General features: G+C 43.6%; 1 protein-coding gene across 1 annotated transcript in view; it reads right to left on the bottom strand.

Annotated features, from left to right (window-relative positions):
- Positions 1–20,597, bottom strand: part of huwe1 (HECT, UBA and WWE domain containing E3 ubiquitin protein ligase 1) — a 194,705-nt gene that overhangs the window by 158,234 nt on the left and 15,874 nt on the right. Inside the window, exon 2 of the mRNA XM_067976234.1 lies at positions 338–410. Within this exon, the coding sequence (XP_067832335.1) occupies positions 338–382 (45 nt within the window). The 5' untranslated portion in view covers positions 383–410. The remainder of the gene's footprint in view (positions 1–337; positions 411–20,597) is intronic.

The raw sequence follows: 20,597 nt of genomic DNA, 5'->3' as shown, positions 1-20,597 counted from the left end.
CGCGTGCAGTATCAAAAGGATACGGAGCAAAGGCGGAGAAATGGCGTCGAGGTGCAGATCAGCCATGATCTAATCGAATGGCGGAGCAGGCTCGAGGGGCTGAATGGCCTCCTCCTGTTCCTATGTTCGTAGATTGTGGCTGCAGCCACAGTGCGCCGAGGGTAGCCACCAGATAATTTGATTTAAGCAATTTTAAATTAAGAGCAGACTGTACTGGACTACGGCTGCTTTATTAATTACTTCCACCTCTGAGCAAAGCTCACACATTTCAGAGAAGAGACAAAACCAAATAAACCATCAGTATGTGTAGCAATGCTAGGACGTGCTTTAAACTCACCGCTTCGGTTGGAGTTTTCTTGAGTTTCGTTCTGTCGACTTTCATTTTTTCTTTCTGCTTCTACAATCTAGTTCTGCAAGAAAATGAGAATCGTTTGAACAAGCAGCAAGGTTTGATTTTAATATTTGTAAATAAAACACATGCACAATATTTTTTTTTAAGCTTACGACCTGCGGGAGATTTTTTAGAAACCATTTGCAGAAGTAAAACCGAAAAACGTATCCACTTCTGTTTTTATTTCCTGCGCCATTACTGCAACCAGAAATCGTATTTTGCTTCAATTTGTTCTCAGGATGGGGGAAGACACTGGTTTGGCAGAGCGCATTGCCCGTCCAGGGTTACCCTGAGGGCATTAAGAGTCAACTATGTAAGTGTAGGAGAGTCTCCTGTAGGCCCAGATCGGTTACAGGGTGCAAGTTCCCTTCCCTGATGGGCATTAGTGAACAAGTTGGGATTTTAACGACAATCCGACAGCTTTCACGGTCCTTTCATTTTATGGTGCCTGCCCACAAGTTGCCAGATTTAGTGAACTCGATTTCACAAGTTGCCAAGATGGGGTGCGAACTCTTGCCTTCTGGGTTACTGGCCCAGCACAAACAAAACTAGGTGACAGCATCCACATAATGTTGTCTTTTGGGAGGAGGGAGAGGTGACTGTCCATCACCAAAATTTGCCATGGGTTTACCAATGCAGTACTGCTGTGAAAGAATGGTAGCCACTACGGGAACATCCTCTCAAGCCGCTTCATGTGGTGCGTGCCTGGGCAGCACATCAGGGTGGCAATTCATAGCCAACTTCCCTTCGCATCTGGAATACTGTTAATAATAAAGCCATAAAAATAAGGATGTCTAGACAAAGCAAAGTACAGCTCAAGCAAGCCAGAACACACAAGATTAAGTTACTGGCTCGTTACTTCTACTCTCCCACCTTGGTGGTGCCCCGCACTATGAGCCTTGACCCTTCACCTAGGTTTTCCCAATTTAAAAAAATAAACGGCCTCAGTATTAAATAATCTGGTGAAGTACTTGTTACAAACAATGCAGCAGCATCTGCAACACAGCATCTACCACGACAAACACACACACAATTCACAGGAGCATAATAATTCTGTATCGCACGCAGCTCCAAGAATAACTTAAAACTGGATCCCACTTCGCTGCATCATTCGGGGTCTGTGTATTAATTGCTTCGATTGTAACCTGGTGAATTCCGACACAGCACTACAGACACTGCCGTACAGGCCACGCGAAACCGGGAGCAAATTCTGCTGATGTAAAATTGTAAGCGCCAACCCGAAGCCCAACTCCACACCAGTTTGTAGCTGTGAGACAGAGAACAGCCAAAGAGTTGACCTGCTCACCTGCAGAACGGTCACAGAATAGATCAAGTCAGAGAGAAAGGCACAGAAATTCAATGCTTCAGATCCAGGTGAACCATTCCCGCAGTTACAACGCAGACATTCACGTACACAAGCATAGCAGTTAGGGTCTTGGACTAGCAATGCAGAGGCCAAGAGTGCAAAACCCACCAGCAGTGCTCATATCCTTGGGGTAAAGATCTGAAGGACACAATAAACATCAGTGGCCTGGTCTGCAATAATGCAATCACTCCTGGAGTCGATGAATATTCTCCATTTATGCTGACTGGTACAGTCCTCTGCAATGAAGACCATTTATACTGCGTTAATGTAGTATTGCCTCAATTTATCTACAAGCTGAGAAAATGTTCATAACAGATTGAGATAAAGAAGCCAACTAGTTCATAATCCTGGTACCATCTGTTATGGGGAGGTGTGTTTATATTGTACACTCAGACTCATTTGGCAAGAGGCAGCACTGCCGTTGAAGAGTATGGATGCAGATGATGTGGATCATAAGGCCTCTTCTCAGACTCCACCAGGTTAGCCTTCATAAGTCACAACAGTTCAAAGTAATTCATTGTATGTGATGCCCTTTGTGATATTTGAGGGATGTGATAAGACAAGATGTCCCAAAGCGCTTAACAAATTACGTTTTCCCAGTGTGGTCACTGGTGTTTTGTAGACACATGCAGCAACTAGTTTACACACAGTAAGGTCCCACAAACAGCAATGAGATGAGTGTTCAGTTAATCTGTTGGTCAAGGGATGACTATTGGCCAGAACTCACTACTCTTTGGAAAAAGTGCCATGGGATATGTCCACCAGAGCTGTTATGAGCTGTTAAAACAGAGTTTCTGAAGGAAGACACCTCTGACAATGCAGCACTCCTTCAGTACTGCACTGGGAGTGCCAGCCTAGATTACGTGCTCAAGTCTCCGAAGTGGGACTCGAATCCACAACCTACTGACTCAAGGCAAGAGTTCGACCACCACTACCACTACTAGAGTCAAGCTGACACTCACGTGCACAAACTGCAAATTAGAGCCCGCTAGAGTTTTCTAGGCGATATCAAAAACATAAGAGCCCCCAACATGTTCGAAGGCCTGCATTTTGATCTCTGATTTGTGCCAACTAAATGTCTCACCTGTTCTTGGGTCAAGAATTGAATGTTAAATATTATGTCCTGACACTCAGTTTAAATGCTGTTTTTTAAAAAAAACTACAAGCTTTCGGAGCTTACCTCCTTCGTCAGGTGACGAAGGAGGTAAGCTCCGAAAGCTTGTGATTTAAAATAAAACTGTTGGACTATAACCTGGTGTTGTGCAAGTCCTTACATTTGTCCACCCCAGTCCATCACCGGCATCTCCACATCTTAAAAAAAACTGTTTACAGTGTAACACCTCAAAACTCTGAAATTTGATTTTTAAAAAGGCTGACGTACACCAATGAACCCCAGTTCAGCCCACACCATCACCTTATACAGACTACACAGAAAACTCCCCTTAGTCTCCCTTCACTCCTGAATATGCTTGTAAACCACCAATAATAGGTTTTTTTCTGTTGAAGATGAAGGCATACTGACAATAACATTAGAAGTACACCCTCCATCATATGGCAATAGTGCAGCTTCACAGCAGAGTCAGTCATTTGCTTAGTCCTTTCGTGTCTCTAGGTTCAACAATATCAGCCTCCATTCTTGGTCACCCTCCCCCTTCCATCCTGAAAACTGGTGTTTGATTAGTAAGCTTAGAGGCAAAGTCTGGAGGTCATAGGTCAAATACACACATCCACACATTCCCCGAAAGTGATGTCTGCTACAAAAATAGACAGCCAACCAAAAGCATCAGGCAGGTAGGCTCTTTCCCTTCACCCCAACAGAAAACAATTTCACCTCTTGGTCTTTGGCAGACATGATCTTAATTTTGTTGAGGGGGCTGGGGGTGGGGTGCAAAGCAGAGGACAGTGACTTGTTCAAATGTCACTATCCCACTGTTCAACTCAACTCCAAGAGGGACTGGACAACAACCCCCGGAGAAACTCGGTCGCCCTGTTGGAAAGCGACTGGCTCACCTTTGCTCACTTCATTAATGCCAGCACACAGTCACTTGGTCAATGCTTGGAGCAAACATACATTATTGTCGTATCATGCAACTCCCAGGATGGTAGGAGACAAACGAGATGGGTTCCCCCCCGCCCCCCGTCTAGCAATTCCTACTTGGAGATTCATGTTAGTGATAACTTTAAGAGCCACAACATTCATCACACACCACACAGAGGTGATCAGCACTTGCAGACAATGGTTTATTAAAAAAGGACAAGTAGCATTCAGACTACCTCTCTCAAATCCTTCCCACCATTGCACTGGAAACATCCACATCTGACTGTGGGGGCTTTCCATGGCTCCTACATAAAGCTGCCTCATCTATTATGCATCTACTTTCATTTCCAATAAATCCAAGTGTATTTTTAGATCGCAGCAGGATGCAAAACCCAGGAGTTATGTGGAGAGCAGCTCTTACAATGCGGTGTGTGCTTGATGTACACAGAGGCGCCTCCCGTCTGTGAGAAATAAAAAGACTCCCTACTTGTTCGGCTAATGCACTTTCATAGCACACACAAGGATCTGAAAACTGCTAAATGTTATTTACAATAAAATGAAGCGCTTAGGACAATCAGCATTAATCTTTCGTTTCTCCATTAGCTACAGCAATGGCAGCGAGATAAAGATCACTGAATGGAGAGCCAGAAAACAGGACAGCAGCCTCTTCAAAGTCAATTTGAGACTGGGCAGCAAAAACAATTGCAGATTGTATTTGTAAATTGCAGAACAAATGCAAAAAATATCACTTCCATATTAACCGGAGGCAACTTGCACAAAAAAGTATCAACACAAGAAGCTTCCTGCACATGGGCTCAGAGCACAGCGACAGGGTGAATTTACTAGCCCAGCAAAAAGTTACATGCTTAATACCACTTCATCTGTTGCTAAAACGTGTGGGATGTCCCGCTCGTTGAAGTCTGTCCTCTTTGCGTAAATGCACTAAATCATGCAAACCAGCACAGGGTGACAATGGTGCCAACACTAGCTGCAGTACCCCCAGACTAGGGAGTAAAAGGAAGAAGTCAGATCATTAACCGGCAACACTTGGTGAAAGCATGTCTGTGTGTGTGTTTGGGTAAGGACAGGATCAGGCTGAACCATGATCTCCACTGTCAAATAAAACAGTTGGACTATAACCTGGTGTTGTAAGATTCCTTACATTGGTCCACTGTCAAATACAGTCTACTCTATTGGATCAGCTGCTGGCACTCACACCTCACTAGGAACAATACCTGAGCGGAACGAAGAGGGGTAAGGAAAGAATATTAAGGCAGCACAGCAAGATGTCAGCTAGTATTGCCATTTGGGGCACCAACATGGTCTTGGCAAGAATAAAAATCCCTGAACTATGACAATGGAAGCAAGTTTTTTTAAATTACAGTAGTTTGGGAATGGATCATAAATGAATATATCCACATCCAATGTATCCAACACTAACTGCAAACATCTCAGTTTACCATTCTGCTTACTCGCTAACTGTGGCTTAAGGTGTAACTTTGGCTCAGTTGGTGGCACTCAATTGAATCGGAAGGTTCTGGGATCAAGCCTCCCTATAATCTAGTCTCGTCTGACACTCAGCAATACCCAGAGTATTGCCAGAGGTGCCATCCTTTGGATGAAGTGTTAAACTGGAGGCCTGTCTGCCTGTTCACGGGGGTGTGAACAAACTCGCGGCATTACACGAGGAGCAGGGAGCTCTCCTAGTGTACTGACCGCCATCACCAAAAACAGGTGATTCATTCATTGACTGTCGAAACTTGCATTGTGCAAATCAGCTGCCACATTTGCCTACATAATTCTGATGGATTACTTTTCAAGTTCAATCGACTGTGGCAAACTTGGGGACATTATGAAGATGTGTTAATGAGAGATCTTGTTCTTACTTGATTTACTTAGTCTTCTATTCTCTTTTCAATCTGCACTACAGTTTTAAGGCTTTCAATTAGGTTGCTCAATCGAAGAATAGCTCATCAAGCTTAATAAGGGACAGGATAGCTGCTCCAGTTAACCTCAAAACTGTGCTGGTTGGTATGGTGTATGGTATAAAAACCGTACTATTTATTGCCAGGTCCCGACAGCAGGAACACCAGGCACCAATAAATCAATGTCCAGTCCTCATTACAGTTCTCTTTATAATGCCAACCCTTTTTAAGTATTTATATAGGTGGCAGGATAAAGGGCTTCACGACACAGCCGCACGTCACAATCAATCCGCCAGAGATTACAAATCACAGTCAGCTTGCAGAGAGTGCAGTATATCCATCATCTATGGAAGCCTATGAAAAATCCAAATCAGCACAAACGCACATGGTATGCCCTGCACAATTAAAGGGTCACTTAGATTATCCATACACTCATAAGCAAAGCCAAATGCGCCCACACACGCCCACGCCACACACGAGATTTGGTACAGGAGACAGATACAAGATTAAATACATGAGTTTGAGGGAAAAAGAGGAGAACCTTTTTGTTTTGTTTACACAGATGGTTGTGAAGCTGTGGACTGCAGTACCAGAGTTAGTGAATCAAGCAGAGGCCATGTCAACATTTAAGAACAGGTTAGATTGGTGGGTGAAGGAAGGGAGAATAAAGAGATATGGGAACGGAGGATAACATGGACTGGTTGGGCTGAACGGCCTGTTTCTGTGTTGTCATTTCTATGTAATTCTGTGTAATCTTGGCATGCTCTCAGTAAACAGAATAGAAAACGATGTTTCTAGGATTTCATTAAAATATAACGGTAGGTGGTGACATTTTGCTACTATGGCCACTTGAATCTGTGAAAATTATGGATATTATCCTTCCAAAATTGGGCTATAACAACTGAAGACAACACTGAGTCATGCAACGGGATGAAATACTTGTGGACACGGTAGAGGAAGCCGGTTTGAGAGATGAAAGAAGAGCAACTCTCAGGCAGCACACCGACACAACAATGGCCCAAGTACATATGGTAGCTGTTGCTAAGTAAATATGCAGTGACAACTCAAACATCCACTTTGAAGCTTCTTCTTACTGAGTAATGGAATTGATAAAAGTTAATTAGATACTGTGTGCATTAAATACTTGTTTGAAGCCAGTTGTAAAACTACTGGAATGAGAACACGAGCCCAGTTATCGTTGCAAAGCACCATCAGCAGAGAGAATAAATCTTACTAAGTGCCCACTTCATTTATTTATTGTTGAAGAATAGGCAGCTGATGCAACCAACACAACTACACATCACCCACAGCATCGAGGGAGATCAATAGTGTTTCATTATAAAAACCACATTCATGAGAGGTCAATGCAACCACGTTATGCCCAAACCATCAGAGAGGGATCTGTACTAGTGAAACAAATGCTATACAGTAGTAAGATCCAGCAACAGATTTAGTATCAGTGCTGTACAGCTGAAGGGAAACAGGAAGTAGCAACTCAGCTGTGTAACAGTGCATGGCAAAAATAAAACTCCACGCTGTACAAGACTCAACTATCCGAAAACCTGGTGCAAAATTAACACTTTAGTGGGCGTTTCAGAATTGTGAACAGGAGGGGGAAGCACAGGACACTGGGTAGGATTGTTGGGTATGCAACTTTTGCACTGGTTATACCAGTGGGAGTCAACACTGGTCTCTGGACATCATTTGCCCACTTCCAGCACTCCCTGCACATCAGCAGAGCACACCCATTTCATGTCCACTTGATGTTAGTGGTTGCCTTCTGGGCTGTGGAAGTGGATTCACAGAAGAGGGGAAAATTACATGGGACAAACAAGTGCCCTCCCCTGAAAGTGATTTACCTTAAATCTATTTTTAAAAAAAACAAATTGCAGCTCTTCATATCCAGACCTGCTTGCACACTTAAAGCAGGTTTTTAAAAAAATACCCATTCACCAAAGCTCTACTGATCGCTACAATCTTGGGATCACGACTATAAACAGCAATATTCTTTAAGTTTATAAAGTTGAACAAGATAGAAAATGCCATTAGTAAGCATTCGAGCTTGCCACCAGCTTAAAATACTCTTAATAACATCGTGGAGGACCGTTCAACATTTCACTTGGATGAAGTTTGATTGGTTTCAACACATCTCAAAGTGCTGACATGAGAAGCACTGCAATACGATCTATCCACGCACGGTCTATTAAGCATTAATTTAGCAAACAAGGCACACAAGAACACAAATAGGAGGTGTAGGTCATGAGGCCACTCGGGCCTGCTCCACCATTCAATCAGATCATGGCTGATCTTCTACCTCAACTCCACTTTCCTGCCTGATCCCCATATCCTTGATTCCCCTAGAGTCCAAAAATCTATCTATTTCAGCCTTGAATATACCCAATGACTCAATATCCACAACCCTCGGGGGTAGAGAATTTCAAAGATTCACAACCATGGAGTGAAGAAATTTCTCCTCATCTCAGTCCTAAATGGCCGACCCCTTATCCTGAGACTATGCCCCTACTTCTAGACTCTCCAGCCAGGGGAAACAGCCTCTCACATCTACCCTGTCAAACCCTCAATCTTACATGTTTTAAATGAGATCACCTCTCATTCTTCTAAACTCCAGACAGTATAGGCCCATACTCAATCTCTCTCTAAGACAACCCTCTCATCCCAGAAATCAATCCAGTGAACTTTCGTTGATGCTTACATCAGTTTACGGACATATCCACGCACGGTCTATTAAGCATTAATTTAGCAAACAAGGCACTTCACCTGATTAAACCATGCTCTCCATCATGGCTCTCTACACTGATCTGAAATCAAATTCTTCCAGCAAAATGCATTTGTCCAGAAGTTAAACCAGATGAGACTATTTGATTAGAGAATTTCACCACTTTACTTCAAGAAAACATTCGACTGCCAAGCCCACCCCTCTTCAACTAGGCACCCAGCATGGAATCTACCAAACCCAAGCTCTTGGTGGGGGAGGGAGGAAAAAAGGGAGAGAAAACAACCAACTATAGGCAAAACCTTTTAGATGAAGCTCAAATTCCACACCACAGACCAACAGCAGCGAACAAAGGGTAAAGAAATTCTACAGAATACTAACTTTTGGGGGAGAAAGGGAGACTTCAGCCAGGACAATCCCCTTCAGCTCAGTAATTCCTCAGAACAGCGATCATCCTTCACCAATGGGAGTGGAAAGTTCCCTTTTCTCCTGCCTGTCCTATCCACCTCCCCACCAAAGTGATGCTTGTTAATTACAGACACCATAAAAAGTAGTCCGACTGCCTGAAAATCGTTTCTACTGTACCACAGGAGACAAACTATGGAGATCTCAACAATACCTCCAATTATTAATAAGTTACATGCGCAAATATCCACATTAACTGTCAGAAGTCTAAATATTTCTTCAAAAAAAATCCTGCTACACTAGGATACCTGCGATGGGCATGTTAATTTTTTGAATTACATCCACTTGAGAGCTATGAGAAACAAAAGACAAACTCAGCTTCTAACCACCTCCCCTTGACATTCATTGCCAAATCCCCCACCATCAACATCCTGGGGGTCACCATTGACCAGAAACTTAACTGGACCAGCCACGTAAATAATGTGGCGACAAGAGCAGGTCAGAGGCTGGGTATTCTGTGGCGAGTGACTCACCTGACTCCCCAAAGCCTTTCCACCATCTACAAGGCACAAGTCAGGAGTGTGATGGAATACTCTCCATTTGCCTGGATGAGTGCAGCTCCAACAACACTCAAGAAGCTCGTCACCATCCAGGACAAAGCAGCCTGCTTGATTGGCACCCCATCCACCACCCTAAACATTCACTCCCTTCACCACCGGCGCACCGTGGCTGCAGTGTGTACCATCCACAGGATGCACTGCAGCAACTCGCCAAGGCTTCTTCGACAGCACCTCCCAAACCCACGACCTCTACCACCTAGAAGGACAAGAGCAGCAGGCACATGGGAACACCACCACCTGCACGTTCCCCTCCAAGTCACACACCATCCCAACTTGGAAATATATCGGCCGTTCCTTCATCGTCGCTGGGTCAAAATCCTGGAACTCCCTTCCTAACGGCACTGTGGGAGAACCTTCACCACACGGACTGCAGCGGTTCAAGGCGGCGGCTCACCACCACCTTCTGAAGGGCAATTAGGGATGGGCAATAAATGCCGGCCTCGCCAGCGACGCCCACATCCCATGAACGAATAAAAAGAAGTTCCCCATGTGGCGAGGTCCCGACCTCAAGCAGTTAGGAAGGCACCAAATCAAGGCCAGGCACGTTCCCCAATCTTCCCCCTTCGGAGGCAAAGTCAGGTCACCCTAAGCTATACCTGTAGGTCAGCAGAGTTGTGAGGAGGTCACATGTCCAATGATTAAACCAGGATAGTGCATGGCACCATTTTTTTTTAAAATAGTACTTTTAAAAAATTGTATCAGCCGAAGACACAGCTCTGTGTCAAGAGCTTTGTCATCAACAGACACTGCAGTACATATTCACAAATCTTTGAACGTGGCAGGGCAGCTTATGAGATAACTTGGCTTTGTAAATAGGGGCACTGAATACAAAAACAAGGAAGTCATGCTAAACCTTTACAAATCACTGGTTCGGCCTCAGTTGGAGTATTGTGTAAAATTCTGGGCAGCAGGAAGGATGTCAAGGCCTTGGAAAGGGTACAGAGAGGGAAAAAAATGCTAGCCGGGGTACTCAATCCAGATTGCTATTCGGTGCCCTGTGTTGGTCGGTGTACATGTGGCCGCTGAACAAGAGCTGAATTAGGCTGTGCTGCGATGTCCTTTAAATCAAATAACCCGCCAACTGTCACCGCCTCAACTAACACGAGTGCTACTTCAAAGAGGCCTCCTAGCACCTGTACCCCGACACAAATTAGCACCATCAGGCTGAGGGGAGGGTGGGGTGGGGAAACAATTCTGCAAAGCCCTTTTGTTTTTGGTGGAGAAATGCTTCTGAAGATCTTGGTTGTGCTACCATTTTGGTCGCTGACCCATCTACAACTGCAAGCGCCCTTCTGGTCGTCAAATCAGTACCTGCAACATGACATAACTTGGACCTGGACACTTCAAAATATAAAAGCAATAAACTCTGAAAAAGATAAGTACAGGTTCCAGGGGCAGGGGGTTTGGGGTGGGTGAGGAAGAGAAACACAAGGGACGTTAAGTCAGACAATGGAACATCAGTTCACCAATTCAATGATGTGGAGATGCCGGTGATGGACTGGGGTTGACAATTGTAAACAATTTTACAACACCAAGTTATAGTCCAGCAATTTTATTTTAAATTCACAAGCTTTCGGAGGCTTCCCCCTTCTTCACATCGTTCACCTGACGAAGGGGGAAGCCTCCGAAAGCTTGTGACTTTAAAATAAAATTGCTGGACTATAACTTGGTGTTGTAAAATTGTTTACAATCACCAATTCAATGTCACAGGTCTGCATTCATTTTAACCAAGGTGTGGAACTCAGAGCGGAGGAAGACAAATCATAAACATACATAGTAAATGTTTAAGCAGGTAGGTTATATAGTTTGGGCAAAATTTTGGAATCAACTCTCAAATTCAAACCGCAGTGATAAACTTTTGCTTTTGGATGTTAAAGATCAAGTGCTTCATAAATAAGCCACTACCTCAAGGAGAGAAAGCAAAACACTGCAGGAGGTGGGAAATCTGAAACAAAAACTGAAAATGCTGGAGTAACTCAGCGGGTCAGGCAACTTCCGTTGAGAAAACACAAGTCAGTGGCATTTCAGATACGCGCCCTTCCTCAGAACGGACTTGCTTTTTCCTCGACGGATGCTGCCTGACCTGCTGAGTGTCTCCTGAGTTTTCTGCTTTTGTTCCTCTATCTTGCGTCTCGGAGGCACAAGTTTCTTTTTAAAATGTAGAACTTAAATTTTAGCCTTGGCTTGAATTGATTGAAGTGTTAGGTTAAAAGAGCTTTCACTGTTAAATTTTTTTTTAAAAAGGCATTGTATGGTTTCCTCTGCTGTTGCCCTTCTCACATATACAAACCATTGCAGCTTTGTTTACAGACACTACAATGCAGAGCTTCCCCCCCCCCCAGGTTGCAACAGTGAACTAGTAGCAAGAATACAACACTGTGTCCAAGATCAGTGCAAATGCAAGGACACCGCAAACGAAGAGGACGCACCAACAATCCTATAAAGCATTTTCCTTCGGCTGAAGTACTCTCACTGGGTAGCAATGTTTCTTTTAAAATTCTTATCCTCGTTTTTACAATCCCTTCATGGCCCTCACCCCTCCCTATCTCTGTAATCGCCTCCGGCCCGACAACCCTCTGAGATCTGCGCTCCTCCAATTCTAGCCTCTCGGGCATCCCCGATTTTAGTCACTCCACCAGTGACGGCCATGCCTTCAGCTGCCTAGGCCCTAAGCTCTGGAATTCGCTCCCTAAATCTCTCTACCTCTCTCTCCTCCTTTAAGACGCTCCTTAAAACCTGCCTCTTTGACCAAGCTTTCCTAACATCCTATTATGTGGTGCAGTGTCAAATTTTGTTTGATAATCGCTCCTGTGAAGTGCTTCGGGACGTTTTACTACATTAAAAGGTACTATATAAATGCAAGTTGTTGTATCTAGTTCAGCGTGAGCTCCTCACAGTTGAGCTGCATCCTACATCTAACTGCAAATGTGTCAGATGCACAGACGTCAATCCTACAAGAGAATATATCCACCTTAATAAACAAATGAACTAATTTCTACAATAGTCTCAATTAGGGGTACCATGCTTATGCTATTTATACCAAAAAGGAATGCAAACAAACAGCAACATTCTCTCTCATACATAAAGCTGCTCCAGAGACATTTCAATCCTTCTCAATCTCATCCACTGTCCAATTTCAGCAAAGATTAAACAACTTACATTCATATAGCAGCTTTAACATAGGAAAATGTTCCAATACACTTAACAGAGGAGTAATCAGAAAAAATTGAGGCCGAGCCAATGGAGGTGATATCAGAAGGCGTGACTTGGTCAAAGAGGTGGGTTTTAAGGAGGGTCTTAAAAAGGATAGCGAAGTGGAGAGACAGAGGTTTAGGGAAGGAATGAGAGAGTGAGGGGCCCAGACAGCTGAAGGCATGGCCACCAATGGTGGAGCGAAGGGAGAGGGGATGCACAAGAGGCCAGAGTCCGAGGAACATGGAGTTCCGGGAAAGGGATGGGGGAGTTGTAGGACTGGAGGAGGTTACAGAGAGAGAGACGAGGTTCTGAAGGTATTTAAACAAGGATGAGAATTTTAAATAGGGAGGCATTGGCTTCCAATCTCCCAATGTAGGTAATCAAGGCCAGGGAATGATGGGTGGGCAGGACTTGATACAGGATAGGGAAGCAGAATTTGGGAATATAGAAATGAAGTTCTCCCAGTGGCTTAGTTGCCTGTTGTGGCATTGAGCAATGCAAAGCAAGAACGACCTGGATTCAATCCCCCATCTATATTAAATTAGGCTGATCTCAGTCATGACAGTGATGTGTATTATCACTAGGCTCACTACCAACAGGCTGGGAAAGGGGGCATTTAAAATAATTTAAATAAATCATCCAAGCTTTCTGCACCTGATCTTTACCCTGCTAAAAAGTACACATTAGGAAAAGGCCAAAAATCAGAGTGAGCTGTGATTCTCCTCTGCCCACGCAGTTGAATCACCTGCTAACAATCACTACCTGGGCTCACGTGAAGAATGCTTATTTCGAGGGCTGCTGACAATCATGGAACTGCATTCGAGGGAGTCTGCAGCTTCAGAAAAGAGGCGAAAACGGAGAAGAAAATACAAGTGAAGCAACAGTACAAATGGCTTGTGTGAATTTTATATATACACTGCCTACATTCTGCTACTGCTAAACAAAACCTGAATTTACTACAGTACCCCCACAATCCACTGTATGCCTCCAGATCAAAGTTACAGTACTAATCTGCACGGCCTTATCCAACTCAGACGCACTTCACTCCAGGCGGTTCAACACCACAAATAAAATGAAACCAACAGTCACACACTCCCAGGTATAAAAGGATTACAAAATAGCTGGCCTTCACATGAAAGGCAGCAATTTAACATCCAAATTCCAAAATCTGAAAGCTTCACTCTTGCCACGAATTGAGTGCATGTGTATATATTATATACACACACATCTACTAGATATGGTGGCCAGGCAGCTGCCACTGTAGTGCATTTCCACACTTAACTAACCATATGTAAAACCCATAATAGTTGTGATACAGTAAACATTCCATGGCCAAATTCTACACTAAACTACGATAACTACAGTAATCCAGATCCATGAAACAAAGTTAGACTCGACACTAGTACAAAAGTATGGAAGTCATGATGAACCTTTACAAAAAACACTGGTTCGGCCTCAACTGGAGTATTGCGTCCAGTTCTGGGCGCCGCACTTCAGGAAAGATGTGACGGCCTTAGAGAGGGTGCAGAAGAGATTTACTAGAATGATTCCAGGGTTAAGGGACTTCACTTACGTGGATAGACTGGAGAAGCTGGGTTGTTCTCTTTGGAACAGAGAAGGTTGAGAGGAGATTTGATAGAGGTATTCAAAATCATGAAGGGACTAGACAGAGTAGATAGAGAGAAACTGTTCCCATTGGCAGAAGGGTCAAGAACCAGAGGACATAGCTTTAAGGTGATTGGCAAAAGAACCAAAAAAGGTACCATGAGGAAAAACTTTTTTTTAAAAAAAAATAACACAGCGAGTGGTTAGGACCTGGAACGCACTGCCCGAGGGGATGATGGAGGCAGATTCAATCATGGCCTTCAAAAGGGAATTGGATAAGTACTTGAAAGGAAAAAACGTGCAGGGCAACAGGGGAGTGGGACTAGGTGGATTGCTCTTGCATAGAGCCGGCGCAAACTCGATGGGCCGAATGGCCTCCTTCTTCAAGCTACTGTAACCTATGATTCTATTCCTATGACTGTAAATATAACAATAAGAGATGGCCGCCAGGCAACCTTCACTCTAGTAACTTGCACCCAGGTCTCTTCCAATGTCATAAACCTGGTGCTAGAAATTGCTGCAACTGCTCATTTGTTTGTAGATCTTCCTTTTCTCAGTGGAACACGACTGATTTTTTTTGGGCAAGGGAAGAAACGAGAAATTATACACTTCATATGGCAAGCACCGGCCCACTCCCTAGTACTCAGCACACTGGGTTTACACAGCAAACTTATGTACCACAGTTCAGCAATTACTGTACTGTGAATACTGTGTCAATTTATGAAACAGCTTGCATTTATATAGCACCTTTAACATAGTAAAACGTCCCAAAGTTCTTGACAGGCACGCCAAACAAAATTTGACGCCGAGCCACATACGGAAATATTAAGACAGATGACCAAAAACTTGGTCAAAGAGATAGATTTTAAGGAGTGTCTTAAAGGAGGAAGTGAGAGAGGTTGAGAGGTTTAGGGAGGGAACTGCAGAGTTTAGGGCCTAGGCAGCCGAAGGCACGGCTGCCAATGGTGGGAGAAGAAATCTATGTCTGCATGTCCGGGATGTCAATCAGAAATTGGTAGCACAACACAGTACAGATCAGCAAAGGATGTTCAAACTGGTGCTACAAGGTCCCATTCTTTCCAAGTTCTCAATACTGAAGTGTCTTCCTAACTCAAGTGCAGCTCTCTCTGACCTCCGTAACAAACGGGGCAACACTTAGTTCATTCCAAAGAATTTTTTTTTTTTGAAGGGGTGGGGAGAAAGTTTAGTAACTATTCATAAATCAGTTGCCTTTTTTTCTGCAGAACTGTAATTTGAATGTGGGATATTTGTCAGTAAGGGATAGAGTGTACAGTAAATACTGTTCTTGAACAGACCAAGTACAACCTAATTCTTTTCTAGCTTCGCGAAGTTCATGGTTTCTAAATGGGGGAAAAAGTTCACTACCTGCACACGTTCCATTTCAGGGCAGTATCCGAGCTCCAACACCCTGGTAGGAAGCAGGATTCTGCACACAACTATTTGCTTGGCAATTGGGGGGGCGGGGGCGGGGGTTTAAGGGAAGAGGAGAACTGTTGAGCAGAGGACTGGTGCTCCCCATAACAAATCATCAGAGGAGCCCTATCACTACAGCGCTCCCCACCATCCAATTATAGGGTGGCACCAGCAGAAATCTGAGAGCATGTGCGCTCACTCTATGGGCATCCAATAAACTTTAGCAAAAACATGTGGATAACACAAATACAAAAAGGCTCCAAATGAAGGTCACAGAACTTCTGGGCAGCAGGACCAGTAGTTTAACTGCAGATCAGCAGCTTTTGTCAAACACCACCTAGAATTAAACAAGTACTTCACTTTAAATGGGTGCAGGTGTTTATTAGAGGCAGCGTGTAAAAGCTCATAACAGAGCAGATACTGATGTCTGAGTCCACTGGACACTCCCACTGTTGAACACAAAAGTCCACTGAGCAGGCCAGAGCCAATTTCAAGCACAGCACAATTCCTGTAAGCTTTGAGTAATGACGGGAAAACAGAAGTTTAGTAATGACACCAACCTTTCCTCTTTACCCCACAGTTGTCATCAGTCCCAAGGCAGGATCTACAGGTTTGAGAGTCAGATATCCACTGTGATCTCAAGTAAAAATTCTACAAAGTTTACAAGCACCACATGGTGGGGTACGGAGCCATTCAGACCAGAAAGACGTCAGGTTCAATCCCTAGTCTCTGCCCATGTTATTATTCAGCTGGGAGGACAACAGGACATTACAATTGGCCTCAATGTTCCCAGAATAGGGAAGAGGGGGAAGGCTGAGGTTTTCACCCCAAACCATTATCCAGTGAACTGCTGTAAGGGATCATGAGAAACATCAGCTGACAGCCCACAGTATCCTGACATTCATGGCCTGAGTTCAAGACATCAGGTGCTGTCTAACTGCAAGTATTTCAAAACACACTGGCCACTCCTGGTATGCAGCAGTTCCATGCTAGCAATGACCAAATGAACCAGATCAACTGATCACAAAGAATTAAAAAAAGGGGGAGGTTATAAAAAAATTCTGTACACCAAGGGTGCTGACAATGTGTAATTCCCTGCCTGAAAGCATTGCAGAGCCCATAAATATTTAAGAGAATTACACATTGGCTTGAAAAAGAGGAATAATGAAGGGTATGGGGAGCAAGAGTGGGATTGGACCAGGTGGCTAATATGCAGAATTCGGCAGAGACTGGCCCGTTTTTGTGCTACATTCTATTATTCATTTTTTTGGGGCTATGGGTTGAGGGAGGAATGTATTACAGGATCACTACAACCCATGAAATCATACCCTAACATTAGTTTACATTTTCAGGAGAGGACAGGTACACTGAAATAAATGATGCAATTTGCCTGAAGATATCCAATCTGGAATGTTGTTTTCCCATCAGGATGGCTCCTTAGGTTCTGAAGTTTCTCATTAAAGGATTCAACTGTGTAGTACTGCTCCAATAACTAAAATAATTTTAATCTTTATGCAGAGCCTGTAAGGAGTCTGCAGCTAAGAATAGTACAATTAACTATAACCCCATTTCAAATGGGGATTAACTGATTACTGATGTCAAAAGAAAGAATGAGGAACTGAACCAATATATCACTATGATGTCCCATGGACTGGTAGAACGGAGGTTCACTCACAGGGGCGCTCCAAATCTGGGACAGGCGAGCTAGACCATTCCGCACAAGGGAGGAAATAAAGGTAAACTGAAGAGTCACCTCTAGGTCGCACACATATCTACTACTTGCATGATTCAGCACATCCTAACATCTAGTTACCAAGCAGAACTGGATAGCTTTATTGGTGTCTGAAACAGGAATTGGAGGGGGTTTAAAAAGAGAGAGAGATGGTAAAGAAAAACAAAATCTAAAAATGCACCAGTTATTTGTCTCTCCCCAAACAGGATACATAACATTAAATAGAAAATCCAGATTGCACAACAATCTGTGCTTAGTCCATGTCTGTAACCCAGCCTCTGAGTAATCTATAAAAATCACCGGCATCTCCACATTATAAAAATTTAAGCAGTGCTCAGAATTTCACAGGCCTCTGCACACTGGCACATCACCATGTGCATACTGAAAGCTAGCATTTCCTGTACAGTCGGACAGTCCTATTTCGTCACGTGCTTGCCGCCACCCATGGAGGAAATCTCAAGAGAACAGGTTTGCTAGTATGTCTGTGGGGGGGCAGTGTAAACTAAAATGGCCCAGGTCTCAGCCTGCCAGAGTTCATGAAGATTACACAAGAGATGCATCGGTAAGAGAAATCAAAGTAGCACCACAGTATTATTTTGATTTAGTGCAAAAGGGCCTTTATAGTTAGCACACCATCCCCTCAGCTACTTAACTGGAATTTCAGGCAGGAATGAACAAGGTTGATTGGGCAATAATCACAGCACCTGGCAAAACCCATGAGAAACGTTGCAGTCTATGAATCCCCAGAAAATAAACTGCCAGCTAAACAGGCCTGCATCACATCCTTCCTAAATCCAATTTTCTAAAATAGTTATAATCAAGACTATGGAGGTCCAAAAATAGAATCAACTATTCCTATCCAACTCATAGCAAAGCGGGGACAGAGCGAGCGAGAGAGACTAAACAAAAGAGAGACACACAAAGAAAGAGATACACCCTTAGAATCAGAAGTTTACAGTACAGCTTCAGCCCATCACGTGTGGGTCATTGATAGAGCAATCCAAAAACTAATCCCACACTGGCCTGCCCTGTATTAAGAGCCATAGAACCGCTCTGGTCATGGCTTTGAACTATAACCCTATTTTAAGTTAAAAATGTGCACATGAAAGTAAAAGGCTGATAAAATTGGTTCAATACAAAAGTCCATGATCAACATCTTCAGGAAAGCTGAAGGAATGGCTGTCACTCAAGTGCACTTCCCACTGTCGAGAGACACTTGCAGCATTTAATTGAGCATTACAAATGGATAATGCTTTTTATTTTGCGAGGGGGAGGGGTTGCAAGAGGGGTGAAAAAAAAATCAGCAGTTTGTGTGGTAGTAAAGATATTTAAGTTTGTGGAACACACACACACACAGTTAAAATCCCAGCCACAATTTTCACTCTCAGCATCATGGTAAAAGGCTGCTCTCGCTGGTGAAGAAGTCATACCCCCAAGCTGTTAAATAAAACCTGCATATGCACTGGATTTTATGCAATAGTTACTAGAATTATACACATACCCCGAAAAGTAACAGCAATTTGCAGTACAAACACAATAAATGCACTTTTAAATCTTCCTGTGAAGCGCCTTGGGACATTTAACTGCGTTTAAAAAGGTGCTATATAAATGCAAGTAGCAGTTGTTGTGTATTGGCAGAAATTCCACCAACCTGCAGGCAAGTTCTGGACCCAGTTATACGTCTTGACGATCTGACAGTAGCGTGCTGATTAGACTCTACAAAGGATCCAAGCTATCCGCGTTCAATGCCTCAAACTAGAAATCAACTGTTCTCGATATAACCAGAGGATCTGGATTGAGGAAAGAGGCACAATCTGGAAGGCTACTCATAAAAACAGTAGGGGGGTTGGCAAACAGCAAGGACTGCAAAAGACTTGGAGGACGTTGGCTGAATGGGTGGACAGTGGTGGATGCAATTTAACATGGAGGAGTGTGAGGTATTGTATTTTGGGAGGGAGTCTAAACTCAATAGAAAGACACAAAGAATGCAGAGGAAGAGACACATGGGGTATAAATATATAATTCATTGCAAGTGAAAGTGCAGGTAGGTAAAGCCATAAAAAACAGTAATTTGAGTTTTATCAATAAAGGCTTAAGAACACAAGAGCAAAGTGGCAAAGATAAATTTGTACAAGGCAATGGTTATGGGGCAGTTCTGACACTGTTTGCACCCCACTAGAGAAAGGATATTAAATTTCTCAGGGCGTACAGTGTAGATTTACTGGGATGATGCCAGGGATGGCAAACTATAATTATCAGGAGACCCCGGAGATACTGGGACTATTTCCACTAGAGCGAAGGCAGCCAAGAGGAAATTTGAGGTTTTTTTTTTAAAAAATGAAGGGTTTTGATTGAGTGAATAAGGAAAGACTACTCCCTCTGGTTGGGGAGTTAGTGAGGAAAGATTAAAATCATCAATGAGGGGAGAGGTTAGCAGAATTGGTGGAACATGGAATGCTTTGCCATAACCAGTGGTCAAGGCAGATTACTGTTGCTTCTTTTAAACAAAAACTGGATTAGTGTTTGAAGCAGAGGAAGATACAGGGCAGTGGGATTATTTTTGGATTGTTGTAGCAAAGCGCTGGCACAAGACACGATGGGCTGAATGGCCTCTTTCTATGCTGTGAGCTTCAAGGGTTGTGTGATGGTTTTAAAATACCACTTAAGAGGGAGCACTGGTGTACTCGCATGTGGTCCTAGTGTAGAATTCCTCATGTCAAATTCCACAACTCTGAGCAAAGAAAGCAGAAGATGAGGCATGCACTTCCTGGCAGCAAGGCCCAAGTCCAGTTCACACATGGGCACAGGGGAGGAGAAAGAGTGTTTTTTTTTAAGAATTACTTTCTCTCACATAAGCAATCCTTATAGCCCGGACTGTCAACTCTGTAGTTCACAGGAATAATTAAAATATTTTCACTCCTTTACAAGTGCTCATTTTACTTTCAGGAGGATTATAGACCTGAAATAAACACAAGCAAGTCCCAAATATCTGAATATGAAGATCAGAGGTTTACAAACTTTTCTGGGGGGGGGGTTAAACCCCCCCAAAAAACCAACACACCTGACAACACTCCCCCCTTCCAAAAGACAGTATGCTACTCAAAAGGAAAACTGCTGCCTCTGCCATCAGGACTGCGCTGCTCTGCTGGACT

Source organism: Heptranchias perlo, chromosome 45 (assembly GCF_035084215.1).
Source record: "Heptranchias perlo isolate sHepPer1 chromosome 45, sHepPer1.hap1, whole genome shotgun sequence".
NCBI classification, from domain to species: domain Eukaryota; kingdom Metazoa; phylum Chordata; class Chondrichthyes; order Hexanchiformes; family Hexanchidae; genus Heptranchias; species Heptranchias perlo.
This window is presented reverse-complemented; position numbering and strand designations above follow the sequence as displayed.